General features: G+C 39.6%; 1 protein-coding gene across 4 annotated transcripts in view; it reads right to left on the minus strand.

Annotated features, from left to right (window-relative positions):
- Positions 1 to 756: 756 nt before the first annotated feature.
- The window catches only part of TTC39B (tetratricopeptide repeat domain 39B), a 146,389-nt gene continuing 127,500 nt past the window's right edge, over positions 757 to 19,645 (minus strand). For all 4 annotated transcript variants that reach the window (XM_070052366.1, XM_008254654.4, XM_051845482.2 and 1 more), the window contains 3 exons: positions 13,758 to 13,875; positions 12,338 to 12,454; positions 757 to 7,809 (listed from right to left, as the gene is read on the minus strand). In XM_070052366.1, the coding sequence (XP_069908467.1) occupies positions 7,713 to 7,809; positions 12,338 to 12,454; positions 13,758 to 13,875 (332 nt within the window). In that variant the 3' untranslated portion in view covers positions 757 to 7,712. The remainder of the gene's footprint in view (positions 7,810 to 12,337; positions 12,455 to 13,757; positions 13,876 to 19,645) is intronic.

A 19,645-nucleotide genomic window follows, 5' to 3' on the forward strand; every position in this document is an offset into this window, starting at 1 on the left:
TGGAAGATCTCTCTCTGTCTCTCCAATAAAATGAGAAAAAAAAAAAAATCTTTTAAAAGGGCAGATTTTAGCAGTCATGAGTTGAAACTACAGAACCACAAGATAGAAAGAACTCAAGTTACTGAATTACATCATAAAAAGCCACCCAGTGATGGAAGTACCTGGCTTTTGAGACATGAACCAACCTTAACATGGAGGGAGCAGAACAAGGAAATATCTCATTTTGGATTTGCTCACTGTGGGTCTTGCATGTCTCATCCTCTACTCTTGAGGGCTGAGTGAAGCATAATTGTCCCCATTTTACAGAGGGGCTAGGCAAAGTGCAAAGAAGTTAAGTAGCTGGGAAGGGGCATCACATTCCACAGTCTAGCCAAGTCCAGGCTTAAATACAGACATCTTGATTCACAGGGACTAGCACTTTCTTTCTGCGCTATGCTGAATGCTGAAGATTCCTCCTAAAACTGACAAGTTATCTGCTAATCTACATCTCTGAGCCATTAAATAGATTAAATAGACTATAAAAAGACGAAAGAGAAGGCAACCCTCCCTAGAGGCAACTGTCATCACATTCATGTGTTCACACCCAGCACTCAACCAAGAACATCACACAAAGAAGGGCTTTCATACTTGCCTGTTAAGTTTAGAGAGGGAAAAAAGAAAGAAAACTTCAAGTTTACATCATAAGACAATGAAAGGCCAGTAGACATATGTTGCATACAGCTTTCACATGTAGACCAATCACAATAAGACTGTAAGTCCATCAACTGTAATTTATTTAAATAACAATTGCATGTTGCAGGTAAACCAGTTGTAGCAATATGAAAATACAGATTTCTGAAGAAATCTCCAACTCAAACACATATCTAATGATACACAGTACTCTTATAATACTAAGAAATCAAAAATAAAACATGTTGACTTTCAAGCTGTGATCATCTATCTGCACTTAAAAATATAATTTCTAAGATGACATCTGTTTTCAAAAACATCTTAATGGTAAAAATAGGCTATGGGGACTGCTGTCTCCATGTTGGAAACTTAGGTCTCACATCAGCATTAACTCACAAATCATAGATGATACCATTAACACAAAATCAGCAAGAGAATACTCATTGGGAATGTCATTTCTATATTAAACATATCAGAACTTCACAGTTTTCTTTGTCACTTGTATAGATAAAATGCTTTGATAGCGACAATCTATTTCACTTTCTGATACCAGAACCGGTGCCTACTTGATCAGCAGATGGATGTTACTAACACATTCATTTTACATAGAAATTATATCTTCAGCTTCTAAAAATGTTTTTCTCTGTAAAAGTGTGACCACTGAGAATGGGAAAGAAAGAGATCTAAGCTCAAATGTAATAAAGAAAGAGTGAGATAAAATGTTGATGATTTTTACTAAGAGAAAATTGCATTGCAAAGTACATACAGGTAGATTGGATGTCATGATCCAACAGGAGATTTCCCATCAGTTACAAAATGCTAAGGCTTCCAACCTTACTTTTGTTTAATTCAAGCAAAAGTGGAAAAACACATGTTGTGAAAGTAGAAATCCTCTTACACGTCAAGTTAAGATTATGATTAGGTGCCTACATCACAAGACAGGTCTATTTTGTATGTTTTAAGGCAAAGCACAATTTCCCAAATGAAGCTTTGGGAATAAATTTCAGTAATGAACTAATCATTTTCATTATATATATATATATATGCACATGTATATATGTATATACATATATATATATATTTGGCTATACTTATAATTTAGAAACTTACATGAAAACACATAGATGTCCCTATCCACATTTGCAAATAAATATTTCAAACACTACTACAAAGGGATCTTCAAAAAGTTCATGGAAAATGTGTATTTGAAAAAAGTATAAGTGAAATTCAAAATTCCTTTGCTAAAATACATTTCTTTTAATCCAATTTTTCCACAAACTTTTTGAAGTTCTTTTTTAGGTAAATTACTCAATTGGTGTTCATTTAAGTATTTGGATGCCAAGAGTCAGCAATAGGGAAACATAATTTTAAAACATTAACTAGTTACAGAATTTTCCCCAATACAGTATCAGAAAACAACATTTTATTGAGAATTCAGTAATTTTTCTGGTCAGCACATAACAGTGAAATACACATATTCTCCCTCTACAGATCTTAAACAGAACCCAACAGCACTGTTTTCTTAGGACATTAAATTGAAGCAATATACTAAGATTTTAGGTGTTTACCATAAACTTTTCATATAAATTATTTTCTTTAAAAAATATCACAAATCTCTCTACAGAAAGCAATTGTATACTATGAACAATCTCTTTAGGAAAAAAGTTAATTAATGAAAATTATTTAAACTTATTTACCACCCCCAAAACTGCCACCTGGCCATTCGGATTCATCAACAATAGAGAATTCAAATGTCTGTGTGATTCCCAAAGCACAGAGCATCACACCTTCACACTGAATAAAACCTTCCAGCATTTCAAAATAATATAATTCCTTTAAAGTTGAAAAAAGTACTCTACTTTAAATTCTTAATTCAATTTCACTGGTTATTTACTTAGGTGAGATCAGTTTCTTTTACTTTTTTCTCCAAATGGTGCCTGCCAACTACCAATAATTAAACCAATTTACTAGAAGATATTACATAGCAATAAAATAAAAATTCCCACTAGGATGTGCCAGCATCCCTGAAGTTCACCATTTAAAGTATGCATTTCTTAGAACTACTAGATTATCATACAAGGTATACTGGTTTGTTACTATGCAACAAATTTTACTTCATGAAGTTTGGTCTTAAAGTACTTGACTTTTCCTATTAAGCATTCAGTCTGTAGGCATCTGTAGGCATTATTACAATGAGGCAGCTGCTTTGCTTTTTCTAGACAAAGTCGTGTTACAGTATTACTATGCTGACACATGTCACGGGTACACTGTCCATAGGAAGGAATGGGGCTTACATGTCTTCTGAAGCTGGATCTACAGATCCCGCTGAATAGTTCAGGCCAAGAACCTGCTCAGCCATCTCTCTATGCTAAGTAGTCCGTGTGTCATTTTTTTCTGAAATGATGAGGCTACAGACAGACTGGACTGGGTTGGATTTCAACAGTACCTCTGAAGAAGCAGTTTCAAGCATCATGATCAAATCCTAACTACTCAACCCAAAAAGGTTTTCCTTGATGGTAAAAATTCTCATATGTACTTTTCCCTACATTTCAAGTTCAACAGTTTTAAAGCCACCAAATCTAATAGCAAATGTATGAAAGACAAACTACCAACAAGGAAGCAATATTATGTTCTACAATAAGCAATCTGATACTTAAAGAGAAAGAATGTAAGTAATTGGGTTGGTGGAGGAAGAACAATGTAGAAAAAATCATATAATTCTTCTGAAAGAATAGTATAAAACATTGTCTATTTAATATTTATACAGTGTTATATATTTATCTACTGATCAATAACTGCAATTAACTAGCTGCAATTAATTAAGCACAGTCTAAAGAGACCAAAAATAGGTCTTAATTATATTTATGCATGTAACTTAGGTATCAGCAATTTTCAGAAAAATCAATAGGCAGCAAAAGGCATAAAATTCATAATATTAAATAAATAATCTGCCAAATTATTTTCTTAGTAGCTAATTTGTATCTAAGAACCTTTAGAACTACTAGGCCAGTTGAGTCAATGGGAAAACCTTGATAACATAAAGTGCTTGAAAAGATGTCACTGAATTTTTCAGAATATTATTATCTTGGAAGATAATTTAATCATGAAATCTGCTATCTCAGATGTAAGAATCACTCTTCTACAATTCTAACAGTTGTATTTCCTGGAAAAGTGAAGAATGTCTATAAAATTAGATTTAAATAGTAATCTTACAAATAAGAATAAGGAGTTCTGCATGGATGGAAGTGGCAGAGCACAACATTCAAACATGCCAATGACCTTCATCACCTGCAGAGCAAACATGATGACAGTTTAAGGGCACTTGAACAGAAAAAGCCGTGCTTCTGACAATGTTACCATGGTGAGAGGGTAGGCAGAGTAGATGGCAGGTCAAAGCCAGAACTCTAGGAAGCCAGACATTGGAAGGCCTTTAAAGAAAAGTGCATGCATGAAGAATGCTCCCTTGACACTTGGCAGTACCAACGTGCCCTCGCCATCCCATGGGCTCAAAAGCCACATGTGGGACGTGGCCACTGTACTGGCCAAGCAGGAAGGAAGGAGAAGCAATACTGTTCAGAGGTTGGAAAGGACACGATGTGAAAAAGTTTTGAGAATTAACCAGAGAAACTCCAGAAATTTTTCTAGTTGTTTTCAAAGACCATTTTTAAAATAATTTTTTTAAATATCCAAGGGGTGGAAAATCTCTACTAGCAAAACAACAGAAGTGGAATAATGATGAGTATTAATAACAGGTACTTTCAGAACCTATCATAATGTACCTACCTCTACTAACAACTTCACACAACCCGCTGACTTGAAGCCCTGAGCAAGAATCATAGCGTGGCCTCAACAACCAACTAGTCCAAGCTTTCCACGCTTCTAGTCCAGGTCTGAATAACAGTCACATATTGCTGCTATATTCACTCTTTTGCAAAAGAGCTAGTCACACTGTATCAGCCTCTTGGACTGTTCCACTGATTAGAAATTATTCCTTGAGAATTCACCTCCCTACAGTTTCTGTTTCATCTCTGCTCTCTGAAGAGAGAAATAATCAATTAATTTTATCCCATATGACTTGAGACCTTTGTGTACCCAGGAGCATAGAGAACATCAGCATCTATGTCAAAAGCAGCTGTAATTAATTTTCCACTAATTGTCAAGCAGGAATCATGCTTTCCTTGTCATTATCCCTACAAAGCACAACCTCTTTATAAAGCACCTATCAGAACTCAGACTCCCCATTTAAAAGAAAACAAAGCAAAACAACCACAAAAAAGGCAATCATACCAGGAACTACACAAATTGCACTGTCAGACACACTGGCAGTCCAATCCCCTCATATATGCACCTCAAAAGATTAAATAAAACATTGCTACTTCAATATTCATTCTTCAAAGAATATCCTAAAAATCATAAAGTAATTCCAAAAATGTAATATTAGCTGATGTCGCCAGCAACTGGTGCCAGTACAATACCTTGAACATGACAGGAAACAAACATCTCTAGCACTAATGATATTACAGTACTTAAACATCCACTGCATAGATTGTCCATCAAAAGAACAGGAAGTAATAATAAAAGCAAAAGAAGAAAACATAACAAAGGAAAACATTTATGGGACAGATGACTCTCTGTTATATGTCTTTCAAAATAGTTAAAATAAAACAACTATTAGCTTAAAAATTTTTCATTTTACAGTAGAACATTGAGTGACTCAGCTATGACTTGCAGCTTCCCACAAAAACAATATAGGTATATATGCTTTACAAAATAATGCTACCAGAGCTCACCTAAGCAATTTACAAGCTTTTTTACAATTATACACAACAATAATTCTGGAAAGTATTTTCCACTGCAACTTAAACTATAATGACAGTCAATTTTATCTCCTCTTTGTAATTAAAGTTACATAATTCATGTTTATAGCACATACTGATCTATCTGAAGAAGTGGTACTCTGACTCAAGTTGTGTTTATCATCCTGCACTGGAAATGCAGCCTAAGTGTTGATCAGGAATCAGCATCTTAGGAGCCAACGTAGAGGCACAGCTCATTAAACCATTACTTGGGACTCCCACACCCCATATCAGAGTGTGGGTTCAAGCCCCAATTATTCTGCTTCCAATCCAGTTTCCTGCTAATGTGCCTGGGAATGCAGCAAATGATGTCCCCAGCACTTGAGTCCCTGCTACCCAGTTGGGAGACCTGGATGGAGTTCTGGGTTCCTGGCTTTCACTAGACCCAGCTCCAACTGTTGTAGACATTTGGGGAATGAACCAGCAGAGGGAAATCTTTCTCCCTCTCTCTGTCACTCTCCTTTCAAATAAATAAATAAATCATTAAAAATAAAAAGAATCAGTACCTTGAAAGAAATAACACCAAACACCATTTGCACACAGGCTCATGCAACCGGGAACAGCAAGGAAGGAGCAAATTCATAATTTGGGCTACTGTTGGTGCCAAAAGCATTAATAAATTTATAGCTTTTTGAATGTCCATGCTTCTTTCAAAGATTACAACCTCAGTCAATAGCTTTGAGATGGTAACCGATGCTTAGAAACCCTAATGCTGCTCTCCCCACTGAAGAAAGCAAGGCCCAGAAAGGGTCACTCACTTACTTCAAGTCATGGAATTAGTAACCAACAAAGATAAACTCCTCATTTCCTGTTCAAATGTATAGGATTCCATGACAAAGTTCCTCTTCTTCAAAACTGAAATAGAAAGCATAAAACCTGGATTTGTCAACTCGTGAACTTTTTTTCCTTTCTCTGGATCCATTCTGGTCCTTAGCCACACTACACATACCGGGGAAGTAGGGGGAGGAATGGTGATGATTGAAAAATAAAAGGCACAGTAGGTGGGAGTGGTTTGGACTACAAATAACATTGTAAAAAATAAATACACAGACTCACAGTTATAAAGCTGAAAGGGACCTTGGAAGTCATCTGTTCTTTGTCCATTTCACAGATGACAATACGGTGAGAGGCACAAGGAGCCAGGGACCCCCTAAAGGTCACCTTGTTAACTGCTCACTGGTGGCAGAGCCAGGACCATATGGAGCTGGGCTCTTTCTCACTCCATGCCCTGTCATCTAACTCAAGGACTAATAAGCACAAGTCCAAATATTTACAAGGAATAATCACAGTGCTAGAGAGATTAGAAAATTAGATCTTGCTCACTGACACAGAAGTAAAAACTATGGATATATTACATATCATTTAAAGCAGCAGGAACTTTGCTTCCTATAAGAAAAATAACCAATGTATATATTTCAGGCTTCATTGCTAAGATTAAGGATAATTTCCAAAATATGACTTTTATTTCCCTTTAGATATACATGTTTTTTTAATTCTAAATTTTGCTATAATAGACTTAAATACATTCAAAAACTGGATAGTCTCTCAAAAATGTCACCACCTTTAACCAACATGAAGATTTTTTTTTAAAAAAGCCCATAACTTAGTATTTCATCACATGGATGCAAGTGTCTTTAAACCACAAATTGCATCGTCCCATCCTTGTCCATGCCCTCCACCTGCTCTCCTCAGAGTTTTCAGAAGGTCATTGTTTAGCTATTTTAAAATATGAGTGATGTTTATTTCTCCTCTGAAATTTAAATACTGGGCAACAGAATACCTCTGAAGTTTAACTGACCAAGAAACCTAAAAATGGCTCAACATGTAGGACATTTGCTACTTAAACAGTGTTCACATTGATATTAAAAAATAACTAATCTAATTAGACTACATGTGCCTGTAAGTCTTTTAAAAGACTTCTCCACCTCCCAATTAAAATCTAATATGAAATCTTTTTTGGAGATGCAAAAAATAAAAATTTTCTAGATACTATTGAATTTAATTCCATAGGGAAAAAAATTTATGTAGACCAACAGTAAATCATCATTCAGATGACAGCAAATATTGATAATAAAATTGGATTTTTTGTCTCTTATTCACATAAACATATTTCCACTTTAATACACGATCTAATCTATAGCAGGTGGTGATGCCAAGTGAGGGAACATTCCATAGTTGGTGTTCTGATCAATCACGTTCTGAGGAAGGTTTCCTCCAGAGGTGCAGGGCTGCCTGGATTCTGAAGTGTAGTCTGGACTCCAGGGAATAGTCCTTGTAGTTGTTTCTGAAGACAATAACAACAAAATTGTACAGTCAAACCATCTGTGTATCCCAGGGCACAAGCAGCCTCCCCACCCCCTTCGCTCATCTCCTTATTTACTTTCAAACCCTAACAGGCATAACAGTAGATCTTAGGAAAGTACAGCTTCCTGGTTCTGTAAGAGGTGACAGGACAGAGGACAGTGATAGTCTATATTTCTAGAAGCTTCCTGGTGGTGTTCCAAAGGTCATACTTTGATCAGCAAGGTTCTACTTAATCACAAAGGCACTCACAAGCACAGCAAGAAGGTTATGAGGAGGGTCTAGCAAACTGAACAGGTTTTTTTTGTTTTTTTGTTTTTTTTTTTTTTTTTTTTAAGATTTTACTTATTTATGTGAGAGGTAGAGTTACAGACAGTGACAGGGAGAGACAGAAAAGTCTTCCATCCACTGGTTCACTCCCCAAATAGCTGCAACAGCAGGATCTGGGCCGATCCAAAGCCAGGAGCCAGGAGCCTCTTTTAGGTCTCCCACTTGGATGCAGGGGCCCAATCACCTGAGCTGTATCAGAAGAGGAGCAGCCGGGACATGAACTGGTGCCCATATGGAATGCTGGCTCCCCAGGCAGAGGATTAACCTACTGCACCATAGCACTGGCCCCAAGTTTGGCTTTTTTAAATTAGAAGGTTTTAAGGAAGGCTCATTTAAACATGGTGAACACAACCAATGACTGAAAAAAAAAAGAAAAATACCTTGGAACAATTGCATGAAAGCAGGATTACTGAGAATGCCAAAATTACTTATTCCATTGCTTACATACAAGTATCAATGGTTTGATCAATAATTATGTAACAATCAGACCAATGCCAGAATGAACCACAGAAACTCAAAGGTCATTTAAAAACCCTACATAGATAATCCATGTTGACTTTACCTAGTTAGAACTGTTAAGAATCTGCAAAATGGGACAGCTGCACAGAATGGTCTTACAACCACCTTGTTTGTATTGGTATATTTTTCTATAGCTGTTTGCCTTACACATTTCTAAGGGCTACTTACTGGTAACCCAGAAAATGTATTACTAGAGTTTACCAAAGTCAACATATTACTAGAGTTTACCAAAGGATGTTACTGAGTATTTTCTACATGGCTAGCCACCTAAAGTGGCAAATTGGCAAAGCTCCTAATATGAAAGTACTTAAAAAAATTTCATGAAAAATGGAGTTAAACAGTAAGTTCATTTAAGTGCAAAAGAAGTTGAAATGTATGAATAGTTTTTCACCAAAAACAATTCATTGTGGGGAGGGGGCAGGAATTTGACTTAATTGTTAAGCCTCCATTGAGACATCTGCATCCCATATGCAAATGCTTGGGTTCAAGTCCTGGCTCTGAGTTCTGACTCTGCTCCTGATCCCAGTTTCCTGGGAACAGCAGTCATGGCTCAAGTAACTGGGTCCCTGCCACCCACATGGAAGACCTAGATGAACTCCAGCTCCCAGGTCTGGCTTGGCCCAGCTCTACCCATTATGGGCATTTGGGGAGTGAACCAGTAGATGAGAGTGGAGCTCTCGCTTTGTCGGTCTTTCAAGTGCATAAAAACTAAATACAAAATTTTACAAATTTATTGAAAAATGTGTATTAAGAAAAGATTATAAATAGGCATCAAAATTTTTGATGCCAAAATAAATTTATCTTTTAATTTAATTTTTCCTTGAACTTTTTTGAAGTTCCCTCATACCTAAGGGGAACTGCAGAGAATTGAGAGTCCTGAAATTACTGGGATGTGTGTCTAAATCACTGACACTGCTTTGACTCAGTGGTAACTTCCAGTTGCTTTTCAGTTGTAAAATACTTGTCATTTACATTCATCATTATAAATTTGTCTCACCGGGGTTGGTGCCGTGGCTCACTTGGTTAATCCTCCGCCTGCGGCGCCAGAAAACCACATGGGCGCTGGGTTCTAGTCCCAGTTGCTCCTCTTCCAGTCTAGCTCTCTGCTGTGGCCTGGGGAGGGCAGTGGAGAATGGCACAAGTGCTTGGGCCCCTGCACCCACGTGGGAGACCAGGAGAAGCACCTGGCTCCTGGCTTCAGATCGGCGCAGCGCTGGCCGCAGCAGCCATTATGGGGGTGAACCAATGGAAGGAAGACCTTTCTCTCTGTCTCTCTCTCTCACTGACTATAACTCTACCTGTCAAATAAAAAAAAAAAATTGTCTCACTGTGCACTTCACAGGAAGGACTTGCATATGTCCACATACTGAATATTTGGAATAGCAGTATTTATAGTCTAACTTTCTAATAGCTGTATTTGATGATACATAGATATTATGGTTGAAATACCAGTCATACACTCATATATTAACTTAAGAAGTGATGTGTTTACCTTTTTTTTTTTTTTTACTTTAAGGAAGCCCTTTCTGGCTTTCCATGCCCCTGAAGCTTCCACTCCATCACTACACTCTGTTCAAATTAAACATCCTAAAAGAGCTGTCTCAAGCAGCTGATTCCATTTCTCCTCTCAGCTCACTTGTCAAAAGTCACCAATGACTGGCTTGCTGCCAAGTGCAGCAGCCAATTCTCTTTAACCTTGCCGAACCTCTCAGCAGCTGCCCTCATAACTGACCACTCTGTCTTCTTTGTGAAACATTTTGTTCAGCTGGCTTTCCTAGATATTTCCCTAACTCACATAATCTTATTACGAAGAGCTTAATCTTCTTCATCGTATTATTTAATCTCTGACAAACGGCATAACCCAGGCACTATGCTAGACCTTTCTCCAGATATGTAACTTTCTCAAAATGACCTCATCAAGTACCGTAGCTTTAAATATCACTGTCTCTTGTGTTGGTGACTTTGAAATCTCATCCTCAATCTTGCATGTGTTTTTGACAGCCAACTTACTATCTTCACATGGGATATCTAACAGATGCCTCAAAATATCACGGTCCAAAAGAGAAGCTCCTTCTCGTCCTTAAATTATTTTATTCTCCAAGTCAATAAAAAGCATAATCATCAACCTAGTGGCTTAATTTCAACCTACTGACTTAATTTCACAATCGAAGGGTTCCCTGGCTGTGGCTTCTGCCAGGAAAGCGCCCTCTCCTGGTGACTGATTTTCTCAAAACTAGCTTTTTTTTTTTTTAAGATTTACTATTTATTTATTTAAAAGTCAGGGTTACAGAGACAGAGGGAGAGGCGAGAGAAAGAGAGAGATCTTCTATCTGCTGGTTTTCTCCCCAGATGGCCACAACAGCCAGGGCTGGGACAAACTGAAGTCAGGAGCCAGGAGCTTCATCCGGTCTCCCACTTGGACAGCAGGGGCCCAAACAGTAGGCCCATCCTCTGCTGCTATTCCCAGCCTATTAGCAGGCAGGTGAATGGGAAGTGGAGCAGCTAGGACACAAACCGCCCCCCATGTGGAATGCCAGCATCACAGGAGGCAGTGCTATGCCACAACACCAAACCCTCAAAACCCTCAAAAGTAGCTTTAATTATGCAAATCCCAACTACAACATAACCTCTTCAAGAAAATCATTTAGAATCAATGTAAAGTAACACCCAGGTATCACACTGTAAATCTCAGCAAAACATATACCACTGAGATTTTTCTTACTTGTTTAACATCTCCCTCCAGCTAACAGAATAGAAACACTGTTGAGTTTACAGTTATCTCTTGAGAGCCTTAACTATTGTATAGGACACAGCTGATGCTCAGTGGACACACAAGGACTTCTAAAAGTTCATGGAAAATGCAATTAAGAAATACATTTATTTTAATGAAAAAGTTTTGAAATCTATGAGTAGTTTTTCATAACATCCATTTCCATGAACTTTCTGAAGTTTCTTTACATTTGAATTGGAATACATGAGCAAATCAATGAACCACTAAATTACTTATGACTTAGAACTATTAGGGCATTCTTTCTCCACTGAATGAAGAGTGGAAGGCAAACAGAACACAGGTGTCTGCCTTACTTAAGTGAAACATCATCACCCGTCTAAGAGCAATTATCCAGCAAACATGATAAAAATATTCTGAAGCCCTCATAGCAGACCGAAAGAACTCAGAGGTAGATCAAAGAGCATCATGGAATCAGTGGCTCTTCAAGGAAACAACAGATGTGACTGAATATGCTTACAGTTGGCAAATTATGATACAAAGACCAAATCTAGACACTCATTTTTCTTCAATGGTTGCTTTTGATATAACTGAACAGTTGTAATGGAGATTTTATACTAATGTCATAAATACTATCTAATCATTTACGTTAAAAGTTTTCTGAGTCCTAATATAGAAGACAATTTGTTAGAAATCCCTTACCCAGATACCTACACATCTGTCAATGATCACAAGAAGGCATTAAGAGGGTTGGAAATAGCAATGTAACAGCAAAAGTCAGGAGCATAAACCAAGAATAAGTTAGCAAATGTAACCTTGTTACTAATTTTGCACCAATTTGTTGATTTTTAAGTGTATAATGTTTCTGTTGTTATCATGGTATTGATATTCCTGATGTCACAGCAATCAAGGAAAAGCAGTGTTTATCACTTACCTTGCGGTTTCTAGGACCTTTATGGCCTTATCAATTTCCCCTTGGCTTTTATACAAAAATGCCAACTCAAACAGAGTGAAGGGCACTAGGTAGTGGTCATACTTCAGTAGCTTTTCACTGAAAGAACAAACCAAACACAAGGAAGTCTTAACAGAACAAGAAAACATCATTCTTTTTCAACATATGTATCATTCTCTACTCCTCAGAAAGCAGGTGCATCACTAAGCCTACTATCAGAGAAAAGCCACCATCACACAGCTATGGGACCTAATAAACTAAACAGTATGTTTTAATGTAATAATATTTTATTCTTTAATATAAATCCAGCCCTGATAATTGTTTACTCTCTCTCAGGTCAACGAATGCTGAACTTGAATGATTAACCCTGGGGGTGTGCAACTGGCAGAGAAGGGGAGATGTCTGTCGGAATGGCCACATCCCATCCTGGAGTGTCTGGATTCAGTGGTCAGCTCCAACTCCTAACTCCTGCTTCCTGCTAATGCAGACACTGAGGGCAGGCAGCAGTGATGACTCAAGTGGCTGGATTCCTATCACCACTGTGAGAGAACTGGATTAAGTTCCTGCCTCCCAGCTTAGACCAAGTCCAGTCTCAGTTGTTGGGAGCACTTACAGGGTAAAGCAGTGGATGAAGCACTCTCTACTCTTTCCTTTTCTCCACCCCTGCCATCCAGCAGACTGCAGCATTCTCCTACATGGAGAGCAGGAACCCAAGCAGTTGAGCCATCATCCACTATTTCTTGGGTATGTTAACAGGGAGCTGGATTGGAAGCAGAGTAGCAATGACTTGAACTGGCACTCCGTTATGGGATGCAGGCATCCCAAGAAGCAGCTTAAGCCACTGTGCCACAGTGCCCTCATACCTAGTTACTCTGCTTCCAATTCAGCTGCCTGCAAGTGTGCACCCCAGGAGGTAGAGTGATGGTTCAAGTACTTGGGTGTCTGCCACTCACATAGGAGACCCAGATGGAGTTCCAGACTTTTCCTGGCTTTGGCCTGGCCCAGCCCTGGTTGTTGTGGGGATTTTGGAAGTGAACCTATGGACAAAATATCTCTCTCCATTTGTCTCTATCTCTGCCTCTCTACCGTTCAAATAAAATGGAAAAAAAAAAAAAGTCTGAAGAAACAGTTTCACTTCTAGAGCTTGGACAGTTTCACTTTCAGAGCTGCACCACAATCTTGGTTTTTGTGAGGTGTTTTAAACACCAAGTAAAAATGCAGAAAGCTGTGTTCCATGCGGACTATAATCATGTTATCCAGGAACAAAGCAAGCTAGTGGATTCTCTTCCCAGTAACACCAAGTGAAAGGTTAGCAGCAAGAGACCAAGCATCCTGCATCGCCTTCTCACAACTTCCCCAAACCCCAGTGTGTGCTCAGTTTGGTTTTATAGCGTGTTGGTACCTTTCCATGACATAGTTGAAACACAGTTCGGCTTGCAAGGGCCGCTGTAAGTTCTTGAGGCAGCATCCTTTAAGTAACTTCACCAAGCACTCATCGTCTACAGAGTATTCGCTAGCGCCTTAAAAACACAACAGAAAAACACTTTAAAAAAATCCTCACGGGGAGGAAGAGTTAACAGTTACAAGGTTTCAGAGGAATCACTTAAAAACAAGGAAACCATTTTTAACATTGTTTTTTATGTATCAGTACACACAATACAGTGAAAATATTTTTAGTATACTGAATTCACTAGCTCACAGATACACTGTTTTATTAGGGGGTTCACTTTGTTCATGAAAAAAAAGAGTTTCAGGGGGACACAATCAGCTTTGTACGCTGAGATGTAGTAACAGGAAATGCGAACTTAAATAAAGAGCTCGATCAATTCTATAAAAGATAAAGCCATGAGGCATAAGGAGGCTGCCTCCCCCTGTTGTCTTGGCGCCTAACTGTGTTGGCTTCAAATGAGGCAAGGATAAGAGCTCCATATGGAGAAGCAGATGGCCTTGCACCCATTAAACATTCAGGAAGTCAAATACCCTCTCCAGGTCATTATGTTTACAACTCATCCATTCTCCCAGGTTATGTTCTTTTGGGGGGAAATTAAGTCATAAAATTAGACAAAATAGTCCTGAAATACAAACCCCCACATACTTCTAACTGCTTGAGGGTAATGGAAAGGATTTTCCTTCCCCACTTCTTGTCTTTTGAAAATGAGTCTTCACGTTCGACAGCCCAAGGCAAATGCGTAATAGACAGAAGGAGCCACATTAGTGGTGACATCTACGGGACAAGGTAGCCAGCCCACACTGGCCACTTTGTAATTTGTTTTTCAAGTCAGATGCAACCTAGAAATCACTACACAACAGAATGGTAATTTATGCATTTCAGGTTTTAACAACAGTAAAGAGAACTCAGAGAGACCTCAGGAGTCCCTCCTATTGAAATTTTCCGGCTTTCTGTCCACACCTGGACATCACCGTTGACGTGTTCTGATATGTTAGTGGTAAACTACTTATCAATGGGAGGTTAACAATGCTATTCAGCAGTGAGGATGGGGTCACTTACTTTGCAGATGCTGGAAAGAGCAGATACTCATCTTCAGCTTGCGAGCTGATATTACTCATTTAGAATCATTTTTCTGCACCCCCCCTTCCATTCTACCCATGCTTCTAATTATGCATGTTTGCTGAAATATACATTCAAGAAACATTATCTTTCAGGGCCTGGGATGGAAGCTTTAGGGTTCCATATCAGATGCTAATTTTTAGTACCATTTTTATGCATTCTACTGAGTTTTTGGTAGCATGCTATTGACAGTTTGTGTTATGACAACATTCTGTTACTCACTGAATGATGCTTTTTGATGGGAAACAGACATAAAATCATGGAAAGTTAAAGTATTGGGGAAAGCCATACTTAAACCTTATGTAGATATTGAGGCAGGGACGTGGCAAACAAGTTCAAATGTACCGCCTCCCTCCAAAAGCCTGAGAAGAAAACCATCACCTTCTCAGACCACCGAGCACTGCTAGATGATTATTTTCTCTCTTTTTTTTTTTTTTTTTTTGACAGGCAGAGTGGACAGTGTGAGAGAGAGACAGAGAGAAAGGTCTTCCTTTTTGCCGTTGGTTCACCCTCCAATGGCCGCCGCTGCAGCCGGCGCACCGCGCTGATCCGATGGCAGGAGCCAGGATCCAGGTGCTTTTCCTGGTCTCCCATGGGGTGCAGGGCCCAAGCACCTGGGCCATCCTCCACTGCACTCCCTGGCCATAGCAGAGAGCTGGCCTGGAAGAGGGGCAACCGGGACAGAATCCGGCGCCCTGACCGGGACTAGAACCCGGTGTGCCGGCGCCGCAAGGCGGAGGATTAGCCTATTGAGCCACGGCGCCGGCTCTGATTATTTTCTCTTAAAACTATTTTCCCTTAGTCATGGTTCTCAACCTCTTGAAAGAGTTCATGGATGGTCTCCATTTTACATTTGAAGAAAATTGCATGCTGCTGCTGCTGAATTACATTTTCATCACGAAAGATCTGCTCAACTTGTTAATAAAATGCTATGTAGGCTGGGGGAAAAGGAAGTTTGAAGTCCAAATTACAAACAAACAATACGGGATTTTTTAGATGCTGGTTGAAATACAACAAGAGAAAAACTTGAAAACAGAGTTAGAAAGTGAAAAGCCATAAAGTCAGTAACATTTTCCCTTATATGCAACTCTGCTACCTAATGTCACCCAGAAAATTAACTGCAAGGCACAAAGGGTAACTGCTGTGCCAAGTTCTGGCTAAACGCTGAATTAAGTTATATTTCAACAGAAACATTACTGGAATTAATACACGTAGACCAAGTGCTTAGAACTGACTTTGGAGTTCTGCCTTTTGAATCAGTGACCAGCCTTTAATAACTGTGGCCAGGGCACTGCCAGAGTATAAGATCAATCGCATTCACACATTGGCCAAGGCTAGGAGAAGCAAAACTACATTCAATTTCCAATAATGGGAACGGAAGGTGAGGTGGAGGCTGATGCGTCCTCCAGTTTACAAATCTATTCTACTCTCCAACCATGGACTTCTGTTTCCCATCTGAAGAACAGGGGCTTACTACCAAAAGGTCCTTTCTGGTTGTTCAGGGTAGAGGGGGAGAGGGAAAGATAAACTTCCTGCATACAACAAAGGTCTTGGAAGAAATCATCATAAATTTCATATGCAACATTCATCAAAGAAGATCATCAGAAAAGAAACCAATCCTTTCACCCAGAAGCAGAGCATACAAAGACAGAACTGTAGGTATGGTGTGTCTGTCTGTTTTCTCAGCTTTCCCAATCCTGCTTAAAATACCTCTAAAGGGGGCCTGTGCTGTGGCATAGCGAGTAAAGCTGCCGCCTGCAGTGCCAGCATCCCATATAGGCACCGGTTTGAGTCCCAGCTGCTCCAATTCCAATCCAGCGACCTGGGATAGCAGCAGAAAATGGCCCAGGCCCTTGGGTCCCAGAACCCACGTGGGAGAGCAGGCTTCTGGCTTCAGATCAGCACAGTTCCAGCTGTTGCGACCAATTGAGGAGTGAACTAGCAGATGGAAGACCTCTCTCTCTCTCTGTCTCTGCCTCTCCTTCTCTCTCTATGTAACTCCAACTTTCAAATAAATAAATTAATCTTTAAAAAATAAATAAATAAAGTACCTCTAGAGGCTAACATGAAAGCCTTATCATGGATGGAAGACAGCAGCTTGGTTTTCTAAACTATAACTGCATTTTCCATTCTTGGCCTGACGCACATATAACTACTTTTGTCTCAACACAATGGGAGTTCATAAAAAATTTAGGCAATGTAGGGCCTGTTCGAATGGAGAAAACCTAATAGTTCTTCTTGTGAGTTTTAGGATTTCTTGACATATAAGAAGCCCGATCTCTGGTGGTACAGAGTCCTGGCCCTCCTTCTGACCCAGCTTACTGCTAACATGCACCCTAGGAGGAGACAGGGACCCAAATACTTGGGTCCCTGCTACCCACAAGGGAGACCTAGATTGAGTTTCAGGCTCCTGGCTTCAGCTTAGCCCAGACCTGGCTCTTGCAGGCATTTGGGGGAGTAAATCAGTGGATGGAAGTTCTCTGTCTCCTTGCCTTTCAAATAAAATGAAAATAAATACAATTTTAAAAGAGGGTAAAAGAGCTTTATTTTGTGTATATTTTACAATTAAAAAAGAAAAAATTAATTAAAAGGGTAAAATTGTTAAAAAAAAAAAAAAAGAAAAGATAAGAAAGCTTATCACAATTTCATACTGCTAGGAACTATCTAGGAAGTCTGTTAGTGCTAGAAGATCTAGAAGACCATGCAGAAGAGTTCTGGAATGTATACACAGCACTCAAACACATGCTCCTGGGTTCTTTCTTGAGCAGTACAAACTTCTAATTCCTCTTTCTTTCAACTATGTATTTCTTTATTTGAGAGACAGATTGCCCATCCTCTGGCTCACTCCCCACATGCCCTAAGGCTAGGAGCTTTGGAGCTCAATCCAGATCTCCCACCTGGGTGGTAGGGACCCAAGCACTGAGTGTGCATTAGCAGGAAGTTGAAACTGAGGACAGAGCCAGGACACTACTCTGAAACGGGACGCGGGCTTCCTAACTGGCAGCTTAACTGTTCAGCCCAAACTGCCCCCTCCAATTCCTCTTTTTTTTAAGCCCATTCTTGAGCCTTCTTGTCTGCTTAGTTCCCTGGCTCCCAGCATTTTAAGGGAAGCCTCAGTCTATGGAGATGAAGACTTCCAATATTTTGGCTCTTCCACCCAAGCTCTAGCTCAGTAAGGGACTGATGCCTTACAACTTTCCTGTGAGAGAAATGAGAGCCTTGGTTCTTTACAGTATGGGAAGGTAAGGTGACGTTACCCACCCCTTGTCAGCACGGAAGCTTGTCCATAGTGGAGCACAATATTCCACCGCCCTCTCTCCCTGTGCCTGCCGGTCTGTATCTGCAAGATGGCTCTTGTGGGCTGGGGGCTACAGAAGAGAGGCTATAGCCTCAGAACAGCACAGTTGTCTGGGCTCTACTGATTCTGTTTCTATCAGGTCTGAAACCTTGGCCTTGTTAACAGCCCCCTGAGCCAGCTTTTGTTCTTCTCCGACTGTTGGAAAACTAAAGCTAGAATGATTTTGAATAGGGATAGCAGTCTCAAGGCCCAACAATACTGAAAGAGCTGGTTAAATCATGACACATTAGCTCCACGAGGTGCTTCCATCTGAAGCTTTTAAAATTTACAAAGGCAAGGGGCCAGCACTATGGTGTAGCTAAGCCTCCACCTGGGGCACCAGCATCCCACATGGGTGCCAGTTTGTATCCTGGCTGCTCCTCTTCTGATCCAGCTCCCTGATTATGGCCTGGAAAATCAGTGGAAGATGGTCAAAGTGCTCGGGCCCCCATACCCACATGAGAGACCTGAAAGAAGCTACTGGCTCCTGGCTTTGGATTGGCTCAGCTCTGGCCATTGCAGGCATTTGGGGAGTGAACAGTAGATGAGAGACCTTTCTCTGTGTCTCGCCCTCTCTCTGTAACTCTGCCTCAAATAAATAAATAAAAATCTTTAAAAAAATTTATAAAGGCTATTATTTACAATACTTAAAACCTCTGTGATCTATTAAATGAAAAATCTAGGCTAGTAGATATGCAGGTAACTATGCTATAACCATAAAAATAAAACTAGGATGGAATACATAAAAATTGTAAATTAATTGTGCCACAGTGACTTTTTTCAACCTACACCAAGGATTGCAATTATGTGTTTGAAAGAATAACTGTAGAGAGAAATCTCATAATCATTTCAGCTTGATAACAAAGAGACAAAGAGAAAAACCATCTAAGGGAAGTACTTATTCTTATAGCCAGTCACCACCTGAAGCACCAGTGTGGGAAGAATACTGAATATGGAGCCAGAGGTCATACATGCTCACCTTCTGCCAGTTAAAAGGGTGTGAAGTGACTGTTACAATCCCCCCAGACACCATTCCTGAACTTCTATGTCCCTTGCTATATTTATCACCCCAGAAGTTTTCATTTTACTTTTATGAGTTGGACATTCCAAAAGCTTAGATCACTATCTTGGGATAACACCTAAGTGATTTAGCGTTCATAAGGAATACAGCAAAGGCTATCATTTATGGCACTATCCCAGCATAAGGCCTATACTAATAACACAGAATCAGAAAATACAAGGGCCAGAGAACAACTCTGGGGATCTCAACTCTAACATAGCTCCTATTTCAAAAGGAAACTGAGATGCAGGCATTTGGTCAAGCGGTGAAGATGCCCCATTCCACACTGCAGTACTTGGCTGGACTACCAACTCTGGCTCCTGA

Source organism: Oryctolagus cuniculus, chromosome 1 (genome assembly GCF_964237555.1).
Source record: "Oryctolagus cuniculus chromosome 1, mOryCun1.1, whole genome shotgun sequence".
Classification (NCBI taxonomy): Eukaryota; Metazoa; Chordata; class Mammalia; order Lagomorpha; family Leporidae; genus Oryctolagus; species Oryctolagus cuniculus.